This window comes from Chiloscyllium plagiosum, chromosome 16, assembly GCF_004010195.1.
Source record: "Chiloscyllium plagiosum isolate BGI_BamShark_2017 chromosome 16, ASM401019v2, whole genome shotgun sequence".
In the NCBI taxonomy this organism is placed as follows: domain Eukaryota; kingdom Metazoa; phylum Chordata; class Chondrichthyes; order Orectolobiformes; family Hemiscylliidae; genus Chiloscyllium; species Chiloscyllium plagiosum.
In genome coordinates, this window is record NC_057725.1 from 34,404,952 (window position 1) to 34,428,449 (window position 23,498).

General features: G+C 39.2%; 1 protein-coding gene across 6 annotated transcripts in view; it reads right to left on the minus strand.

Annotated features, from left to right (window-relative positions):
• sox6 (SRY-box transcription factor 6) overlaps positions 1 to 23,498 on the minus strand; it is a 411,688-nt gene that overhangs the window by 359,419 nt on the left and 28,771 nt on the right. For all 6 annotated transcript variants that reach the window (XM_043705793.1, XM_043705792.1, XM_043705791.1 and 3 more), the window contains exon 2: positions 20,934 to 20,966. In XM_043705793.1, the coding sequence (XP_043561728.1) occupies positions 20,934 to 20,966 (33 nt within the window). The remainder of the gene's footprint in view (positions 1 to 20,933; positions 20,967 to 23,498) is intronic.

Here is a 23,498-nt window from a genome sequence, read left to right on the forward strand (position 1 = left end):
AGCACTGGAGCTTATATGATGCCAACAATAGTAAACTATATGCAGAAGAGCTGGAAAACTCTTTGTTATAGTGAAATCCTGTAACATAATCAGTACAAAAAATGGATGTGACTTTGAGTATGAGTAAAACTACACTTAATATCTGAAACTGGCTTAAACTGATCAAGGTTGTTATACGGTGATATTTATTTAAAAATGCTTTTCCATGTAATGTAATCAAAAGCCTAAATCAATGCACACAAGAAAACAGATAATGGTGAGTGGAAGTGTTAGCGTGGCATTTGAAGTCATGTGTAGGTAATGGCTACATCTAACGATATTGACTGACTATGAAGTATAATTTTTATTTCCTTGAACTAAAGAGAATGAACTTATTAGAAAATTGCAGGTGAATTGTCCTTTACTTTTGTTGCAGTATCACCCAGCTAATATTAGAGTTAAGTTTAAGATGGTTTATCTAGCTCTCAGTGCCAGCAATTATGCCTGTAAATGAGTCCTCCCTCCTTAAAAGCTGGAGCATGACTTCATGTAGACAATATCTGGTAATGTATTACTGTCCAAAACCCAAACAGAAACCCACATTATTACAATTAACTTACTAAATTCTCATAAGTCTTCTCTTATTCTCTTAATATTTTCATTGCAGAAAAGCACTCTATCAGACAATATGAATTAGGGCACAACCTAGAAATTGCTTATATAGACGTAGACAGTAGTGGAAAATCAATATAACAGATTTGACTGATTATAGAACTTGTGACTCATTTCTCATTAGATTCAAAATGTAAAGAACTTACATTTTACTCCATTCTTAACAAACATCTGGGATATAACTTACAGATGAGGTTTAATCTATTAGCATAGAGTATCCAGCCCCTGTAATGATGGTATTGGAAGAACTGGTGTACTGGGAAAAGGCGATCACATTTATCCTGTGAATCAACAACTAATACCTACAGAGCTATCCATCAAAGAATATAACACCTCTCCCTTCAAAAAAGTCTCATCTTTCACCATATCTTTAATATAAAAATCAAATAGACAATGGAGAACAAAAAAGTATCTGATCCACAAGCAGGTACATCCATCCCTCACTGTAGAATTTAGAGACTCACTGAGACTGTCTCCATCAAATAGGAAAATAAACTGATGATCTGCTCACTTTAATAGACTGAGATCTATCACAAACGGCTTCCAGTGAAATCAATGCTAATGGTTTGCAATTAAAAGTGCTACCACATTGAGGTTGACTAGATTGATTGCCAGAATCTGTGGAACAGTTTTCCATAACACAATTTGAGTCATACACAAAATGTGTGAATTCTATCCCAGCCAGGTATACTCTAGCTGCCTGCTGTACCCCAAATTTAAAGTGTCCTTCCATGTTTCATAAATAGCTATTAAAAATGTGGGCATTTATACAATTCAAAATGTATAGATGTCCTTCTCTGTCACAGTAATATCATACAGCAAACCTTTGACCATCACATATGATGGTTCACTACCTTTATTTATCAAGAAAAAAATGAAACTGATGCTCCCTAATAAAAATTTATTTTGTTGCTTACATAGAGTAGATATTTAAAGACATTTGTTGTACTACAAGACAAAATCTCCACAGGACCAAATCAGGGTGTTCATCACAACACCTAGAAGAGCCCATACTAATTTCCCCAACATTTTCAAATTCATTACCAAAATGATTTAAACACATCACATCAGCTCAAAATATAACTTTGAAAAATAAAATGTTTGGAAAAATAATATTGGGCCATTTAGGTTAAGTAACTGAAAGTGGAGAAGTGCAGAAGTTCAACAGGTCCAATTTGATTCACTAATTACAAACTTTGTCATTATATCCTTAAACTCTAAACCTTAATACCTGTGATCAGCTGTGATATGAATAGTGTCAGCAGAGTGCATTATTCCCCCATCTTACCGTGCTTCTCTCTTGCTCTCTCTATCTGGCTCAAGCATGCTTAAATAACTAGTGTAAACAGGCAAAGGCAAATAGCTTGTGAAGGCCGGGCAAATATTTGAAAAGCAAAAGAGATTCTGTTTCTATCTCCAGATCAGCCTCCCCTTTAGCCTTTGCTGTAAAGGTTTTCCAGAACACTATGGCAGATGTGCCTTTCACAGCCTGCGGAATGTACAACCAATCTACAAACAATAGCTAGGGACTAACAAAGGTCAACTTTTGCAATCCACCAGTTAAGTGATAACAAAACAGGTCATAAAACAATGCAGCCAGTTTGAGCATCATTCAAAATTTTATGAAGAACCTGGTGAGGAGATCATTTATTCAAATTATACAAACCCATCATAAGTAGTCTTAATTGGAATCAGAAGTAGTTATTTCTAAAGAAGTGCAAAACATATATATGCTGGTTTTGCCTTATCAGGTTTGCACTATTTATTTCTCTATAGCATAATCACCTACATTAGAATAAAACAAAATGTTCGTTAATTTAAAAGATTCAGCTTTTTGCATTACTGATTTGAAACATAAACAATTTATGTATTGACTGAGATATAATTTCCATAATGTTATACTTGTTAATAAATTTCCTGGTATCATACTAGGCCATACAATGTGGGAAGATTCAAAGCAATCCTTTAAAATACCCTCGATCTGCAGTAATTTCATTGATCTTAGCGAGGGTGATTAAAAAATAGATCACTGCATCTGGTCCTGGTGTGCTGGGGTGAAAAAAGAGAAAGCTTGCCATGTTTCCTATTATCTATCAACCAAAGCGATTCTTGTTGCTACATTTGGAGGATGAACTTCAAAGTGAGGTTAGAATTGAGCTTGTGAATGGTAATCTTACTGTCAAATGAACCTGAATTTGGTCACTGCTTATACCCTTACAAGAATAAGAGGATGGTGGAATGACAGCCCTCCAAACCTCGGGGGAAGAGAAGCACAACTAGTCAAGGAATGTTGGTGCTAAGGCATGGAACTCTTCCCATTTCAGACACCCACTGTCAGCACCAAAGACTCCCAGGTCAGTAAATAAATTATAAATAAATTCATCTGTTCAGCCCAATATAGTTCATTTCCCACAACCATCTGGTTGTCATAATTTTCCTTTACAGACAAAATAAAGTTTAGACAGTTGGATTACATTTGCTAAGATTCAACTTGTTTCAGTTTGGAGAGATACATGGAATTTACCTGGCATATAAGCACTAAATAAATCTTCGCTTGAGACACTTGCAGTTGAAAGTCAGTTGATCCAAGTCAACCTTTATTATATAGTAATATGGTGACAGGAAAAGTTTGAAAAATTTCATTACAAGTGCCTATGTCATCTGATCTCTCTATATTCATAAATCTTCTCAGACAATATACTGCCAGTGATGACATCTTCAAGACTGTTGGCAAAATGAACAAGATATTCAATTGTCACCCATCAAACGAGATTATTAATCTGGTCCTTCTCAATGTTTCTTGGTTAATCCTTATTTATAGAATAAACTAATCATAGTTACATCCCATAGTTATTCTTTCCATACTGTGCTTTATCCTACTGAATAACCTTCACAGGTTCCACTGATCTTAGAACAGCCTCTATATTTGCTGCATATCATTTTGTAGGTTTTGATACCTCAGGTGATTTCTGGAAGTCTGGTTATTTCCAGTTGGCTATCATTAATGAGTTCCATAGCCCCTCAATAGATAACTTGTACTTACCCCCACTGTTTCCCACCAATATTCTCTACATTGCCATGCTTGCTTATTAAACAGTTTTAGTTAGACCATGTGAATAATTTTGCCTATTCTGTTACTTCCCCGATATGAACACCGACTCCTCCACATCATGTTCTCCAGACAGCATTCTCAGTGTATCTTATTGTATTCATTTTATTCATTCATGGGGTATGACTGTCAGTTATGTCCCGCATTTGTTACCAAAGTCTAATTGCTCACAGAGTCAACAATGTTAGTGTAGGTTTGGAATTATATGTGGGCCATGCCAGGTAAAGATAACACATTTCTTTGAAGGAAATGAGTTGACTCAGTTGGCTTTTCCATTAGCTTTATTGATTTCAAATTTCACCATCTGCCATGGTGGGATTCAAACTCATGACCCCAGAACAATAGTCAGTGGTTCTGGATAGTCCAGTGATGTTACCACTATGCTACCACCTCCGCACCTTACTGGATTTCCCATTGCTGTCCATTATGCAATTCCCAATCGAGCATCATCAGTTTCTTCCAGATCATCATAATGTTGCCAATGAAATAAAATGTTTCCATGTCTAAGTGAGTGGGCGGAATATAGTAGAAGGAATTCACAACGTGAAGGAAATGTGAGGTCATTCATTTTGGATTTGAAGACAAATTGGAATATTTTTAGAATGCTGAGATGATTATAGACTTTGGAGGAGAGGAGAGATTTTGGGTAATGGATACAGAAATCACAAAACGCTAGTGCATGGATACAAAAAGTAATCAGAAAATGAATAAACAATTGGCCTTTATCTCAGTGTAGGAAAGGTGAAATACAACATGCAGGAAGTAACGCTTTAGACATAAAGAACTTTCATCAGACTCTATGTGGAGTACGGTCTTCAGTTTTCTGCACCAGAGGGTACACTGCAGAGTCTTAGAGTCATGGAGTCATAGAGGTGTACACGAAGGAAAAAGACCCTTCACTCCAACTCGTCCATACAACCAGATATCCGAAATTAATCTTGTCCCATTTGCCAGCACTTGGCCCATATCCCTCTAAACCCTATCTATTCATAAACACATCCAGCTGCCTTTTAAATGTTGTAATTATACCAGCTTCCACCACTTACTCTGACAGCTCATTCCATACATGCACCAACTTCTGTGTGAAAAAGTTTCCCCTTAAATCCCTTTGAAATCTTTTCCATCTCATCCTAAACCTAAGCCCTCTAGTTCTGGAATCCCACACCCCAGGGAAAATACCTTGTCTATTTACTCTATCCATGCCCCTCAGGATTTTATAAGTCACCCCTCAGCCTCTGACGCTCCAGGGAAAACAGCCCCAGCCTATTCAACCTCTCCCAATAGCTCAAATCCTCCAACACTGGCAAGATTATTATAATTTTTTTCTGAACCCTTTCAGGTTTCACAAAGTCCTTCCGATCAGAGGGAGACCAGAATTGCACACAATATTCCAAAAGTAGCCCAACCAATGTCCTGTAAAACTACAACGTGACCTCCCAACTCCTATACTCAATGCTCCAACCAATAAAGGAAAGCATATCAAAAGCCTCCTTCACTATCCTATCTACCTGTGACTCCACTTTCAAGGAGCTATGAACCTGCACTCCAAGGTCTCTTTGTTCAGCAACATTCCGTAGGACCTTACCATTAAGTCTATAAGTCCTGCCCTAATTTGCCTCTCCCAAATACACCATCTCACCCTTATCTAAATTAAACTCCACCTGCCACCCCTTGGCCTATTGGCCCACCTGATAAAGATCCCGTTGTTCTCCAAAGTAACCTTCTTCACTGTCTACTACACCTCTAATTATGGTGTCATCTGCAAACTTACTAACTGTACGTCCTACATTCACATCCAAACCACCAGAATGATGCCAAAATGTAAAGGGTTGAATTTTGAGGACAGGGTGTATTACATTTAGCTGTATTCCCTTGCATTTAGAATGCTGAGAATAATAAGTTGAGACACTCAAATGTTAAGGGAATTCATAGATTACATTGGTTACATGGCACAAGAACAGGCCACTCTACCCACATATTTTGTGTCAGTGATAATTCTCCACACATGCCTCCTCCCATCTCAATTAAAAATACCATCATAAATTGTAATTCCCTCAGTTAAAGTCCGGAACTGAGTCAATCAAAGCCTCCACCCTTCCCAAATATTGAATAATCCTTCCACAAAGCTGTTTACTGTCTCTGTCTCTCCCGTATACCTAAGCAGATTTTTTTCATATTTGTAAGTCAAAATATCAGATTTTTAAAAAAAGTTCTGGTAAATATTCTGTGATATTCTTTGGAGGCCATGCCATTAATGATGGACATGCCACTATAACAATAGGAAAACTGAACAGTAGGTATTCAGAGTTATTTGTTCAAAGGATTGGAATCCAGCAGTTGTACCATTACACTTTATACTATAAAAATCATGAGGTAAATAAACATATTGGAAAAAAAAAATCCAACGTTGTGCACATAGAGACAGATATAACTACAATCAAATATTTTTGGTAACTAGTATCAAAATTAAGGACGGAGACTAATTGGGCCAACTGCTCTGCTTTTGCCTTGTATGTTTTATGTAAATTATAATTATGTCTCACAAAATGTTGCCAAACATAAATCTGAATTCTGTTTCAAAAAGATGAAAGAACGACTTAGTAAATTAAAACTGTATAGAGCCGTAGAAGCCTGGCTGTCTACTGGTTCAAATATAGCTTCTTGCTAGGTTTGCTGATGTGAGCTGGATAAATGGCATGGCTACTGCAGTAGACCTCATTGTTCTGATCGACAGGAAGAATTTTTAAAAATGCCTGATGTGGCGTTATCAGAATCAGTACCCACTTCTGAGCCACAATGATGCCAGGTGGTCTAAAGTATCTGCGTGATTACTTAGAATCATAGAGTCATAGAGATGCACAGGACAGAACTCATCCATGCCGACCAGATAGCCCAACCTAATCTAGTTCCACTTGCCAGCACCCAGCCCATATCCCTCCAATTCTATTCATATACCTATCCAGATACCTTTTAAATGTTGCAATTGTACTAGCCTCTACCACTTCCTCTGGCAGCTCCTTTCATACACACACCACCCTCTGTGTGAAAAAGCTGTCCCTTAGGTCTCTTTTATACCTTTCCCCTCTCATCCTAAATCTACGCCCTCTAGTTCTGGACTCTCCCACTCCAGGGAAAAGACTTTGTCTAATTGTCCTATCCATGCCCTTCATGATTTTAGAAACATCTGTAAGGTCACCCTTCAGCCTCTGATGCTCCAGCCCCAGCCTATTCAACCTCTCCCTATAGCTCGTGGGCGGCACGGTGGCACAGTGGTTAGCACTGCTGCCTCACAGCGCCAGAGACCCGGGTCTGTAAGTAATCTAATCTAATCAATAAAAAGCTCAAATCCTCCAACCCTGGCAACATCTTTGTAAATCTTTTCTAAACCATTTCAAGTTTCACAACATCCTTCCGAGAGGAAGGAGACCAGAATTGCACACAATATTCCAAAAGTGGCCTAACTAACATCCTGTACAGCTGCAACATGACCACCCAACTCCTATACTCAATTCATTGCATGTATTTTACTTTGAGAATACTTTGGATGCAGTTGAAATTTGCAGAATGTGAACTCATAGGAATAGCTTACACATATTGCTCTTTGATCAGTTGGTTTTTCAGGAAATTGTACAACTCACCCAATAAATATGGAAGGCATGAAATTCATAGGGTTTTAAAAACTATAAGTAACTGAGATTGTAAAAATTAATGCCACATAATATAACTGCAATTCCATACATCTGGTCCTGGCTGCAAGAAATGAAAAGAGAAAACATTGGAAATACTCAGATGGTCAGGTAGCATCTGTAGCGAAAGAAACAGTTATTATTTAAGTTGAGGCACTTCTGAACTGATGCAGAACCATCAACCTAAAAGGCTAACACTGTTTTCCTCCCCATACATGCTACTAAATCAGTTAAATATTTACAGTATCATCTGTTTTAATCAAAACTTTCCAGCATCTACAGTATCTTGTCCTTGTACTGGAATACAAAGTGTTGGCTCCTTGCAATTTGTGATTGACTGCAATTTCGTACCTAAATATTATAGCTGAATCAGCTAAAACAGCTGGGTATTAATGACCAACCAATAATGTTAACAACTAAGCAACTGAATAAGCACAGGTTCTTCACATGAAACTGCTTTAAAGTAATTTAAGCAAGTTGTGTTCCCAATTGCAACCATCCTTTTAAAAACTATTTTATACAGAATTTTAAAAATATATCATATTGAGGTTAAGGTGTCTCCAAGACTGGACAGGTGGTCCTGTTGCTGAATTTAGTTCAATTTCCTACAGAATTCTTTGAGTTCTAGATAGGTTTGGACTTAACTGTGATACCCCGTCCAGTCATAAATTGTGTTCTGCAACATCAGTTGGGTGAGATAAAACAATCAGTACCAAAAGCATCATGCAGCACCTCATAATGATTTCATGTCTTAGAGAGAGGAGAAAATTGAAGAGGAATAAAAGCCATGCACATCAATATCTTCCAAACAACAGTTGACTCTTAAAGGGCAGATAAAGTCTCATTATGTAGTGTAGTGCTGCATGTTAATATTTAGATCATAGAAATTCCATCATCACACAGGAAACAAAAGTTAATAAAGTTATTTAAAGTCTTCAATCCTCTCTCTCCCAGTGAAGGACATTAGTGTAGGGCACTGTCACATGCGGCAGTTGTTTATTATGTTGGCAATACACAAGACATTTGGATTTTACAGAGAGCCATTGTATTTTCAGCAGACACCAGTTTATTCCAGGGCAGCTTGCAGCTGGCTTGGAGAATAAAGAATTGTAGCAACAGTTATGTATGAGCAGCAGACACAGGAGTTGACTATTATAAAAGCAGGAACTATTTTGGAATTTCAGAACTTTCCTTAACAAACCAAAGAACTTTTACTCTCATTGTATCCATTTAAAATGAACAAAGTTAAATTTCTTCTAAGATTTTTAGAAGTTTTGTCAATACATTTTACACATTCAAAGTGTTCCATAACACATTTTGTAGTGTTGCATCAATGCCAATTTATGGTCATTTAGGGCCAAAAGAAATAGGATCAGGAGTAGGCTGATTGGCCTTTCAATTCAATTCTGCCATTCAATAGTGTTATAGCTGATCTGATACTCCTCACTTCCATTTTCTTGCCCTTTATTCCTTTCCTGAATTCATCTATATCAGCCTTAAATATACACAAGAACTCTGTCCCCACAGATCTCTGTGGTGAATAGTTCCAAAGACTCACAATCCTCTGAGAGAAGAAATTCTTCCTCATCAGTCTTAAACTGGTGCCCCTTAATTCTGAGACTATGCCCTCTCCTGTTGGACTCTCTCATGAGGGGAAACATCCTCTCAGCATTTACTCTGTCAAGCTCCTGTCTTCCATATGTCTCAATGAGATTACCTCGTTCTTCTAAAAGCCAATGAGGAGAGTCTCAATCTGTTTAATTTTTGCTCATAGGGCAATCCTTCCATAATAAGGATCATTCTCATGGACCTTCACTGAGCTGCCTCGAATGAAATGACATCTCTTCTTTGATAAGGGGGCAAAACTGTACCAACAGTACTTCAAATGTGGTCTTGCCAGTATCTTGTAGAGTTACAGTAAGACTTCCTAAATCTCATATCTCAACCCCCTTGAAATAAAGGCCAAAATTCCACTAGTCTTCCTGATTACCTGCTACATCTACATGCTAGCTTTTCATGTTTCACGCACAAGTTCTCCCAAGTCCCTTTGTGTGGAAGAAGATCCTGTTCTAATCAAGCCACGGCAAAACCTTGCAGCTTTAGACAATTGTGTTTATTCTAACTATTATATAGTAGAACCATACTAACTGCATTCTCAGCCTGGTATTCAGTCTTAATTCAACCTAATGGTTATGGCAGTGAATAGCAGCAGATAATCAAAGTCCAGGAGGCCATTCAGCCAGGGGCATTCATGCATGTTCTCTGCAAGAGCAAAAATCAGGTTCCACTCATCCCCTTTATCATGTGGTTTGCATTTTTATCTGCTTATCTAACTCACTATTAAATGTCATTGTTAAATCTGCTTCCACACTCCTCCCCAATCCAATCCAGAACCTGTCCATTCATGTATAAAGATACATTTTCTCATATTGTCTTTGATCCTTTTGCGAATCAGTTTAAATCTCTGCCCTTTGGTTCTGACCCCACTGCCAAAGGAAGCAATTTCTCCTTAAATACAATTTCTAGAATTTTTATGATGTTGAAAATATTGAACATATAGTCTCCACCTACTCTTCTCCTTGAGGAAGTAATATGCGTAACCGATAAAGAGGAATCATTGGATGAATGGTATCTAGATTTTTAGAGGTCTTTGATAAGGTGCTACCTCAATATTATTGCATATATTAAAAGCTTAGCATGTAAGACGTAACATATCGGCATGTTAGAATATTGGCAGCTAACAACAAAAAAGCCACAAATAGGTCATTTCTGGTTGGCAAGATGCAACCAATGGTGTGCCACAGTGGTCAGTGCCACAATTTTTTACAATCTATGTAATTACCTTAGATTAAAAGATGAATGTATCCTTGTTAAATTTGCTGATACAAGGATAAGTAGGGAAGTAAGTTGTGAGGAGGACATAAGAAATCCATAAAAATATTTGGATTGGTTAAGTGAGTTGGCTAAATGGAGTATAAAGTGGGAAAATGTCAATTTTGACAGGAAGAATTAAAATGAAGCACATTATCTAAATGGTGAGAAATTACAGAGTTCTGAGAAACAGAGAAATTTGAGTGTCTCAGTGCATTAATTAGAAAGATTAATATACAGGTGCAGCAAATAATTTAGCAGAAATTTATCATTTATAAACCTAATACTCCCAACACCAAATGGCTGGTGATGCTTGAGCAGATAGGGCCAATGACACAATTGGCCGCAACACGGCTCAATATTCATCTGTGCATCATCACATTCTATGCACAGTGATATCAGTGCCAATGCATGTGCAGACTGCCACACCTTTACACATCCCTTCCCAGCTGTTTGCACTGATTCAGTCTGAGGAGGGATGAGGGGAAAAAGTCACTATTCAGCAGGAAGGGAAGCCACAGTGTGATTATAGCAGCAGTGCCATATAGATTAGATTAGATTAGATTAGATTACTTACAGTGTGGAAACAGGCCCTTCGGCCCAACAAGTCCACACCGACCCGCCGAAGCGCACCCACCCAGACCCATTCCCCTACATTTACCCCTGCACCTAACACTACAGGCAATTTAGCATGGCCAATTCACCTAATCTGCACATTTTTGGACTGTGGGAGGAAACCGGAGCACCCGGAGGAAACCCATGCAGACACGGGGAGAATGTGCAAACTCCACACAGTCAGTCGCCTGAGGCGGGAATTGAACCCGGGTCTCTGGCGCTGTGAGGCAGCAGTGCTAACTACTGTGCCACCGTGCCGCCCACCGTGCCATGATATGCATGATATGAATGATAGCCACTCCACTGCTGGTTAGTGATATTCCTGTGCATGCATGCTCAATGCTCCAAATGATGGTAGCATTCACAATAAACATAGTTTATCATTTATTGTGAGGAGAGTTGCATACAAAGATTGGGAGATTGTGCATTAGTTATACAGGTGAGTATACTGTGCACAAAATTGGTCTCTTATTCAAGGAAAGATGTAAATAGGTTGGAAGTTATCTAGATAAGGATTACCAGATTAATACCTAGAATCATGGATGGACTTATGAGAAAAAATTAGCGAGGCTGAAGAGTGAGGCAATTTGATTGAAGCATAAAATCCTGAGAGTTTTGATATAATGGATGTGGAAAAAATGTTTCATCTTGTGGAAGAATAGAGAACTAGAGGTCACTGTTTAAATAAAAATACAGGATAACCTATTTAAGATGGAGATGAGGAGAAATGTTTTCCTCATGTAGGGGTGAGAGTCTTTGGAAATCTCTTCCTCAAAACGCAGTAGAAGAATAGTCTTTGACTATGTTTAAGGCAAAGGTAGATAAATTCTTCATAAACAAGGAGATGAAAAGTTATCAGGGGTGGGTGAAAACATAATTAGATCCAGCCATGAACTTATTGAATGGTGGAGTTGGTTTAACAGATTGAGTGGCTTATTCCTGCTCCTAATTTGTTTGCTCATACCTATGTTCACGTGTTTAGGAAATCCACATTATCCTCATCAATCCTTCCTAATACCTCATCAAAAAGCTCAAGCAAGTTAGTTAAAACTAATTTGGCTTTAACAACTCCATGCTGGTTTTCATTAATTAATTCACATTTATCCTGAATTATTGATTTAATTTTAACCCATTCAAAATTGATTAAAAGAATCCCTACAGTACAGCCAGAGGTGATTCGGCCCATCAGGTATACACCAAACCTCTAAAGAGCATCTCACCTGATCCCTGTAACCCTGCATTTCCCATAGCTAATCCGTGCAGCCTGCACATCCCTGGACAATACAGGACAATTTAGCATAACCAATCCACTCAACTAGCATATCTTTGGACTATGAGAGGATTACAGGGCATCCACACAGACAAAGGGAGAACATGCAAACTCCACACAGACAGTTGCCCAAGGCTGAAATCAAACTCGGGTTGCTTGTATTGTAAGGCAGCAGTGCTGAACACTGAGACTCTGTACCACCAGTTCATTTCAGAGAGTTAAATTTGGGCCAATTGTTTCTAAATCATTCCCACTACTTAGGTTAAACAGACTGTAGTTATTGAGTTTATTCTTGCATGCGTTTTTGAACAAGAATTAACATTTTTAATTCATCATTCTTCTGGCATTCTTCTATATCTATGAGAGTTTGGACAAACACAGCCAGTATCTCTGCAATGTGCTCCCCTACTTCATTCATAATTAGTGCATCCATATTTTTGTTGATTTTTCAATTCAAGTATAGCTAGCTTTTCTAATAATTTAATTTTACCGACTTTTAGCTTATCCTGTATATCAAAAACCTCCTTTTATCATAGGGGCTTTGGCAATGTTTTTTTCCTTGTTAAGATGAGGCACATAGCATTAAGTTAGTACCTCAGCTATGTCCTCTGCCTGCATGCATTTTGTTTTATCCCTAATTAAGCCTACCTCTTCTTTTGATAATCTTTTACTATTAAACAGTTATAGACAACTTTTAGAACCATTAAATGTTAATTATTAGCATCTTCCAATACTCTGATTGCCTCTATTCTTTCCTTCTTCAACCTCTCCGAACTTTCTAGTCAACTTGGTTCTCACGTGTTGTCAACCTATGACATTTGCCACACACTCCTTTTACCTGCTTCATCTTACTTCGAATTGCTTTTATCATCAAGCAAGTGCTGGCTTTAATTGCCTATCTTTTTGTTCTTGAGCGAATGTATCTTGACAAATGCTCAAAACACATGGGATAAGGGCCCAGAATTTAGATTGTAAAACCACCAAAATGGGGATGGGGCCATGCCAATGCTGGCGAATTGGAGCTTGGAGAGGAAGGCCAAAGGCTTGAGGGACTGTTGAGACAATGAGGCTGTAAACTGCGGAGAGGGGCTACGAAGGGGAAGCAGTGGCTGCAAAGGTAAGGGAGGGCCTGCAAAGGGGAGACAGAAATTTAGAACCTTTTACTAAAAGAATACCCAGCTAACTAACGAGGAAAAGTGAGGTAATAAATTCCTTGCAAAAATGGAATCTCTTGCTTAAGGCTGAATAATTCAGGTGCCACTACTTGGAGGATAAATGCAGTAAATGCTATTGTATGAGTGCCATAACTTAATATTGAACTTAATGTAAAGGTTTGTATTTGTATCATCATTTCTCAAAGTGTCTCACATACTGTGAATTACTTGAGATGCAGTGACTATTTGGGGACAAATACACAACTGTTTATTTGTGATCAATCTATAGAAACTGTGCCTTGTAGGATATCCTTTTGTGTATGCAAGTGTGTGTCAGTTATTTTCTAAAAAAAAAATTGTAGCAAACTAATGCTTGTCGACTTGTGCCAATTTAAAAACTGTGGTGTCCAGGAAGTTAATGCTTTTCTCGCCTGTTGCGGCTTGAAGTTTAATGAATCTTTGGACTATTGAGAATGTCCTAAATATGCTTCCTCCATATGTTAACAAATACAGAAGGAACCTTCATTGAAAAAGAAAGGTCATTTTGGGATCTAAAACATTTTGCTCTCCATTGTAGTTGCCAGATTAGTTGACTTTCTCTGCACCCTCTTGTTTTACTTCAGGTCTCCAGCATCTGCAGTATTTTATTTTGGTTTTAGTGACAAAAGTGGTGGGAATGGTTGCACATGACTGCCTCACCAAATGGAGAAATTATAAAGAATGATAAAAGAGCTCCTGGAAACAAAAATGTAATTGACAAAAATCAAAACATAAACCAAGAGAAAATCTCAAGAGTTGTACTTTAAAAAAAATGCAGTTTGACCCCTGCTCTCAACTGTGCAGTCCATGACTCTTACACATGTTGCCTGCTGATTTTTAATTCCAATTTTTCTAAAACAGACTCATTCTCAACCCACTGAAATTGGCTCACCACCAATTAAGTATTTCTAATCTAGATTGCTCCTTGTCCTTTTCCATAGCTAATTACAAAAAACATTCTGACATTATAATCACTGTTCTCTAAATATTCCCCTACGAGCATTTAATACATTTGACCTACCTCACTCCACAGTACTAGATTCAGCAAAACCCTTTTCCTGATTGGTTCTGAAATTTATAATGAAAAAGTTCTTCCCAACACACTTCAGAAATTCTTCTGCTTGATGGTGCTGCACAAAATTGCCCAAATTTATATTAGGATAATTAAAGTTCTCAAAATCACTTACTTAACTATAACTTGTGTACAGATTTGTTGTTCTATAACTCTCCCAATATTGGTGACTGAAGGAACACACCCAAAAATGTAATGGTATATATTATTTGTTAACTGTTCCTAAATATGTTCTGCCCTTATCTACACTACAACATCCTATCTCTACAAAGCAATAATTTCTTTCTTGATCAATATTGCCACTCCTCCTACTTTCTTTCTTATTTTTCCTGAACACTTTGTATCCAGTGATATTTAGCTTCCAGTCCTGCCCCACTTTGAGTAAGTCACTGCCATCACCAGCTCATCATGTTCCCAAGCAGTTATTTGTGCCTGCAGCTCACTGATCTTATTTATCATCCTCCAAACATTGACATACATATACTGCAAACCTGCATTTCCTCTTCATCTGGCCCCACATGATAATTTTATTATTCCTTCGCCAAATACTATCCACCTCTCTCAATGTTTTCTGCGCTTTGACTCTTCTTAATGCTCCATCTCATTTACCTCTAAAGTTGGTTTAAACCCTCCACATCAGCATGAAGACTTTGCTCCAGTCCTGGTGAGGTGTAGGTCTCACCTGTCCCAGAACTGGTTCTAATGTCCCAAAAAACTAAAGCTTCCCTCTGCCCTATCTTTTTGGCCTGTGCATTCATTTGCTTTGTTGCCTAATCTCTATGATGTGCTCATGAGTGCATGACACTGGGAAAAATCCAAAGATAACTATCATTTGGTCTCCATCTCTCTTTCCACAGAAATAGTTAGTAATAATATGGACCACGACCTTTGACTGCTCACCATCTCCCTGCAATGTGTACTCCTGTTCACCAAGGAGGCAACATCCCATGCTGAATTCACACCTGCAGCTACAAAAAAAAATCCTCTGCATTTCCCGTAAAATAAAATGCCCTATCACTATTGGTTTCCTAATGTTCCTCCATCCCCACTAGCTAAACTCCTCAGATGAACAATCATCCTCACCAGTAAATATCCTTGCGATGCCTTGAGGGAACTCCTGCACTAGCCACATGGTCCTTCTTCACTGGCTGGTGGCTACCCATTCACTCTCTGCCTTCACAACTTTAAACATTGGGATGCTCACTCCTACAAATATACTAGCAACAAAATTCTCAAACATCACAGTTGCTGCTTGAGCTTCAAAAGTCAGAGTTCAAGCCGTTCCAGCTTACACTTTCTGCATATACATTTATTCAGGATGTGACTGGTAGAGTCTAGTTCTCAGATGCCATAGAGTCGCACATTCTAACATTCTCCTTACATTGTAACCCACGATGCACAATGTAAAATGATAAATCCCAGGCTCTTAACTGGCAATCTTATTAACGATAAGGGAGAAAATATTGGTTTCCGTCACTGGCTGTTGCCCCACAGGTAGGTTGTTTATTATTACATATAATCATAATTTTCTTCTAATTGCAGTCACAAGTACCATGAACGTTCATAAGGTGATTAGCTGGAAGTCTCCCAGCAAAGAAAAAATGGATTCATTCTCTGTCTGTCATAGTCCATGGGTATGTAGCCAAAGGACCTGTCCAATTTCCAACTAGACAGTCCATTCACTTTTTCAATCACAAGACATTTGACATTATGACACATGCTCATGTGACATTTTAAAATACCAGTAATACTCAATGTTTTTAAATTTGTTGAGTTTTTTGAACGAACCAATCACAATTGTTAATAGAGGAATTAAAAAGCACAGTCTCCATTAAGTTCCAGTCACATCTTGGTAAGGAAATGATGAGAGTTATTTTGCTGCAATATACAGCCACCAGTAACTTCCTTGAAGCTCTTCAGACACATTTCCTTACTTCTGAATCAGTCCATGTACAACTGAGGCTGAAATGAAATGATTACTTGTAGCAAAGGCTTTTTAATCCCCTCTCCTTCACTTTATTTCAATTAAGCCTTTTCTTCTGTTTTGATCACCATGCATGGAGTTACATTAATTTGCATTATTAAACTGACAAAGAAAGACAAAACAATTTTGTAGCAATTAATTCCTTCATTAATCTATGCAATGTTCAAAAAAAATCTCTATTCTTCCATTATGTAAGTACTTGGGGTAAAATTATGAAAGAGGCAAAGATTTAAATTTTTTAGCACCTTTCACAACCTTAGGACATCACAAAATGCTTTCCAGCCAATGAAGAATATTTGCTGTGTAGTCACTATTTTAATGTAGGAAACAGAAACTTGTTTGGACATAGCAAGCTTCCACAACCTGCAAAGTGCAAATGACCATATAATCTGTTTTTTTTTAAACTCACTCATGTGATGTAGGCATTGCTGGCTGAGCCAGCCATTATTGCCCATCTCTAGTTGTCCTTGGGAATGTGGTGCTGCAGCCCATGGACTGCTGCAGGCCGTGTGCTGGAGGTAGACCCACAATCCATTATGGAGTGAATTCCAGGAGTTTGATCTAGCCAAAGTGAAGGAACAGCAATATATTTCCAAGTCAGGCTGGTGAATGACTTAGAGAGGAACTTGCAGATGGTGGCGTTCCCATGTATCTGCTGCCCGTATCCTTCCAGATGGAAGTGGTCACGGGTTTGGAAGGTGCTATCTGAGGACGTCTGGTGAATTTCTGCATGCATCTTGTAGATAGTACATACTGTTGCTACTGAGAGGTGCTGAAAGGGAGTGTTTGTGATGCCAACCAAGTGGGCTGCTTTGTCCTGGATGATATTAAGCTTCTTGAGTATCAATGGAGCTCCTCCATCCAGGGAAGTGGAGTGTATTCCATCACACTCCTGACTTGTGCCTTGTCGATGATTGACAGGCTGTGGGGTGTCAGGGGGTGAGTTATTTGTTGCAGTGGTCCTAGTCTCAGACTTGCTTTTGTAGCCACCATATTTATGTTGTGTGTCCACTTCAGTTTCTGATTAATTAGAGCCTCCAGGATATTGATTGGGGTGGGTGATGATGGTGGGAGGGGGTGTTCAGCGATGATAACACCATTGAATATCAAGAGGTGGTTGTTAGATTGTCTGTTATTGGAGATGATCACTGCCTGGCATTTGTGTGACGTGAGTGTTACTGCCACTTTTCAGTCCAAGCCTGGATATTGTCCAGAACTTGTTGCATTTGGACATGGACTGTTTCAGAATCTGAGGAATCACCAGTGGTGCTGAACATTTGTAATAATCTCCACTTAGAGTCATAGAGTCATAAAGATGTACAGCATGGAAACATACCCTTCGGTCCAACTCATCCATGCCGACCAAATAACCCACCCCAATCTAGTCCCACCTGCCAGCACCCAGCCCATATCCCCCCAAACCCATCCTATTCATAAACCCATCTGGTTCCCTTTGAAATGTTGCAATTTTACCAGCATCCACTACTTCCTCTGGCAGCCCATTCCATACACGTACCACCCTCTGTGTGAAAAAGTTGTCCCTTAGGTCTCTTTTATATCTTTCCCCTCTCACTCCAAACCTATGCACTCTAGTTCTGGACTCCCCCACCCCAGGGAAAAGACATTGTCTATTTACCCTATCCATGCCCCTCATGACTTTATAAGGTCACCCCTCAGCCTTCGATGCTCCAGGGAAAAATGCCCCAACCTAGTCAACCTTTCCCTATAGCTCATATCCTCCAAACCTGGCAACATTCTCCTAAATCTTTTTTGAACCTGTTCAAGCTTCACAATGAGGTAGCATCCAGGGAACAGGAGAATCGACATTTCGGGCATAAGCCCTTCTTCAGGAAAGAAGGCCCTTCCTGAAGAAGGGCTTATGCCCGAAACGCGATTCTCCTGTTCCCTGGATGCTGCCTGACCTGCTGCGCTGTTCCAGCAACACATTTTCAGCTCTGATCTCCAGCATTTGCAGACCTCACTTTCTCCTCAAGTTTCACAATGCCCTTCCGATAGGAAGGAGACCAGAATTGCACGCAATATTCCAAAAGTGGCCTAACAGAAGTCCTGTACAACTGCAACATGACTTCCCAACTCCTGCACTCAATACTCTGACCAATAAAGGAAAGCATACCAAAAGCCTTCTTCACTATCCTATCTACCTGCGATTCCACTTTCAAGGAGCTATGTTCCTGTACTCCAAGATCTCTTTTTTCAGCAGCATTCCCTAGGACCTTACCATTAAGTGTATAATTCTTGCTCAGATATGCTTTCCCAAAATGCAGCACCTCGCATTTATCTAAATTAAACTCCATCTGCCACTCCCCGTTGTAATCTGAGGTACCCTTCTTTGCTGTCCACAACCTTCTGCAATTTTGGTGTAATCTGCAAACTTGCTAATTATACCTCTTATGCTCATTTCTGACCTTTTGACGGAAGGAAGGTAATTGATGAAGTATCTGAAGATGGCTGGGATTAGGACACTACTCTAAGGTACTTCTGAGAGGTCCTGGAACTCAGATGAGTGATCTCCACAACCACAACCATCTTTTACATGTCAAGTATAAATCCAACCAGTGGACAGATTTCTCCCAATTCTCATTGACTCTAGTTTTGCTACAGATCTTTGATGCTACGGTCAGTCAAATGTAGCTTTGATGTAAGGGCTGTCACTCTCACCTCACCTCTGGAATTCAGTTCTTCAGTCATGTTTAAACTAAGGCTGAATGAAGTCAGGGGCTGAGTGCCCCTTGGCATCACTGAGCAGGTTGTGGCTGTGTAGATGCTGCTGATAACGCTGTTGATGAGACTTTTTATCACTTTACTGATGATCGTGAATAAACTAAAGAGGCAATGCTTGGCTGTGTTTGATTTGTCCTGCTTTTGACTTTAGAGTATGTACCTGGGCGTTTTTCCACATTGTCAGGTAGATACCAGTGTTGTAGCTTTACTGGAAGAGCTTGGCTCGGGGAGCAGCACATTCTGAATACAAATTCTTCAGTACTTTGCTGGAGTATTGTCAGGGCAATCTCCAGTCTCCAGTGTAATTTTATGATATTGATGGGGGCATAAATACTGAGCAGTATACTGGGGTTAACTCACTATTCTTCTTTGAAAGAGGCCACAAGATCTTTTACGTTCACCTGAGAAAACATATGGGGCTTTTGTTTAAATGCCTCACCTGAAAAACTACACCTCCAACAATGGAGCACTCCCCTGGAATTTTGCACATAAATCTTTCAAGTGGGATTTAAACTCACAATCTTTGTCCTGAAGTCAACTGTACTACCAATTGAACTTCAAAAATAGAAAACATGCTAGTATTCAGTCTCAAGCTATATATAGTGCAAGCCAATCCTTTTACTTTTCTGCAGGGATCCTTAGAGGGTTATATTCAGAAACAATTCACCATCCTAACCCTTCTATTCTCCCATCTGGTCCCTTGGCTGATCAGTGATGATTTCACCAGAGGTGTAGCATGCTCCATTTATAGCAATGAGAAAACTGACCATGAGCAAATTCAGACTGAAGTGGAAGAATGCCAGTGGGGACAGCAGGACAATAATAAGAACTAAAAGTATTGACTCTGGAGGCAAGCAGGCGCATACTGCACATATCAAGTAATCTCCTCTTGGGTCCCCCCCAGAAACGTCCAGGCAATCTGAGAAGGCTTGCCATCCTCACTCCTATCCTGCTTCCTCAACCTCAGTTTGGACTGAAGAAAAGGTAGCCAGATTTACTCCAAGTCCTACCTTCTGTCAATAAACAGGGATACAAGCTAGAATTTTAAAAATCAGCGGAGAAGGTTTTATTTGCCTTACGGCAACAGAATAAGTTAATATGAGGATATACAAAAAGACAAGGGTGTGGTGATGTTGGAGAGAGTGTGTGTGTGAGAAATTGAACAAATTAAATTTCAATAAAAAGCAAGGTTTTTTTTAGGAAAAGGACCCCTTAAATTTTTTGAATCGTGAAATATAAGTCTCTTTAGATGAGCCCACCTGGTACAACTGAAATATTTGTTTTTCTAACAAGCCAGCACCTTTCCTTTAGCTGAAAATTACAGAAGACAAAGTATTGTTATAATAGCGGTGACCTTTGCTATCCTTGGAGTCTGCCGTGACCTTTCATCTCTATTATCCCCAGTGGTCTCCACTAACAGCTCTCATGCTCCATCCTGCTAAGCTGAATTCCAATTCCTCATAAAGCCCTTTCCTCTCAAAACAAAGCCAATTTCTACACCAAGGTGGGAGAGAAACACAAGTGCATTGTTCTCTGCAGATGGGAAGTGGGAGTTACCACAGCAACTGGCCTAATCCCCTCTTTTTACCACCTTTTAGCCAGCCAATCAAGTACGTCACCTTTAAATTATGTGCTTGAATACCGGTGGCCTATCTGGATGCTTTAATTAGCTGTGATTTTTTTTGTGTGTAACACATACAACATGATGGGCTAATCGAAATTTGCAAAATAATGACGTACCTCCACAAAATATTCCTCCTCCCGAGGCCCAGTCTAAGGAGAGAAAAAAACAATAATGAGACCATTATTAAGAGAGGGCATTAAAATGCTGGTCTACCATTAAACACAGAACTTAATTGTTCTGGCCTTGTCCACACAATCAACAACCTATTGTTTAACAGTTGAAAAAATAAACGATTAGAGAATGGGTACCATAATGATCAGTCTGTGCTGCCATACACGCACCATCCAGAACTGTCAACAGGGGCTATTACAGAATCTCTTGACAGACAGTCACTTTTTGTCAGAAAAGGTAATTTAAACAGCAATGTCTGGGAGCTGCTAAAACAAGCCTTTGTTTGTTGTTTTATTATTGTTCAGAAACAGCTAATAGAGAAGAGGACAGAAGAAAAACGGGAGAAAAGGAGACATAGAGAGAGGGGGGGGTAAGACATTTTTGCATTGTGGTGTTATCAATAGGATATGCTGCAAATTCCCACCATTGATGACACTCTTTAATAGAGAGAATTGGAGTCAGAGAGAACTGACGCATCTGAGACCCAGATTTTCGTGGCTTTTGTGATCTGTCGTTGGATCTCCTCATAAACTAAATGCATGGGCTGAATCCCCTCGCAGTTACATTGGGAATTAAATTTCCATCAGGTCTTGATTGAAGATAGTAAAAAATATGTTTAAAAGGAGAGAGAGGGAGAAAGAGAGAGAGCCATGTGCTGATGTCACCGATCTCGGTTTATGGACCATGCCCTAAAATCAATAATTACATATAAAATATCAAGGCAGAGGCAGGACGGAATACAGTAAGAAAGTGAGAGAAAGAAGGAAGAAGAGGCAGATAGTATTAAATGGACCTCCCTTGTTGTCAAGAGTTCACAACATGCTCCATTTATCTTCATCTCGTCAAACAAAATTAATTAAGAATCTGACTGTTACGTACTTTCTCTTTTTATTACATCAAATAATGTCAGATATCTTGAGGGGAATGAGAGAAATCGAAAATCTCTTGCTGCCGAGATTTATTCAGAACCTACCTGAGAAACAGATAACCTGTCTTAATTATTTTTACATCATATCTAAAGATATGACAGCTATGACAAGGTTTGAATTTTTGCATTTAGTAAAAAGTACATCCTCAAATTAATTATTATTCTCTTCTATATTTAGTTGCAAATTATTAAAAATTCATTCACGGGATGAGGGCGTCACTGGTTAGGCTCGCATTTATTGTCCATCCCTGATTTCCCAGAAGGCAGTTAAGAGTCAATGATATTGCTGTGAGTCTGGTGGCACATGTAGGCCAGAACCGGTAAGGATAGCAGTTTCCCTCCCTCAAAGACATCAGTAAACCAGATGAGCTTTCCCAGCAAAGGTTTCACAAGCATCATTGGACTCCTAATTCCAGATTTTCATTGAATTCAAATTTCACCATCTATCATGGTAGGATTTGAAGCTGGCTTCCCAGATCATTACATAGGATTCTGGATAAACACTCTAGCAATTATACCACGAGGCCACCATCTCCCCATCAGGAAAAATGAGCTTTTTGCAACCTGAAAAATACTCAAATATTCATGTGTAACATAACACTTAGTTTTAAAAAGAATCAGTTCAATCCAGAACACCCCACCAAAACTACGCTTATCCTCCCTTTCCTGAAGGATAATCAAGAAATATGCTTCCACGGGTCTCATCACCCACTTGTAACTCCCTAATATGGTCATTCGTTACATTGCATGACTTCAAATTAGTGAAGAGCTATTCAACTTGAGAAGTATTACATCCAAAATCAATATCCAGCATTGGCTGAAAAGTGGCAAGTAACATTCACACACGCAAATGCCAGGCAGTGACCATCTAGAATAGGAGACAATCTAAACATTGTCCCTTGACATTGAATGACATAACCAACACTCGTTCCCCCATTATTAACATTCTGGGTGTTACTATTGATGTGAAACTGAACTAAATTCATCTGATAAATACCTGTGGGAACAAGAGAAGTTCAGGGGCTATGAATACTGCGGCATGTAACTCACCTCCTGACTCCCCAAACCCTGTTCATCTTCTATAAGGTACAAGTAGGATTATGATGGAATATTTTACACTTGCCTAGATATGTGTATCTCCAACAGCACTCATCCAGAACAAAGCAGTCCACTTAACTGGAATGACATCTACAAACATTCAGTTACTCCACCACCAATGCTCAGTTGCTGCAGTATGCTTAATGTACAAGATGCAGAAATTAGATTAGATTAGGTTACTTTAGATTAGATTAGATTACTTACAATGTGGAAACAGGCTCTTCGGCCCAATAAGTCCACACCGACCCGTCGAAGCGCAACCCACCCAGACCCATTCCCATACATTTACCCCTTCGCCTAACACTACGGGCAATTTAGCATGGCCAATTCACCTAACCTGCACATTTTTGGATTGTGGGAGGAAACCGGAGCACCTGGAGGAAACCCACGCAGACACGGGGAGAATGTGCAAACTCCACACAGACAGTTACCTGAGGCGGGAATTGAACCCAGGTCTCTGGCGCTGTGAGGCAGCAGTGCTAAT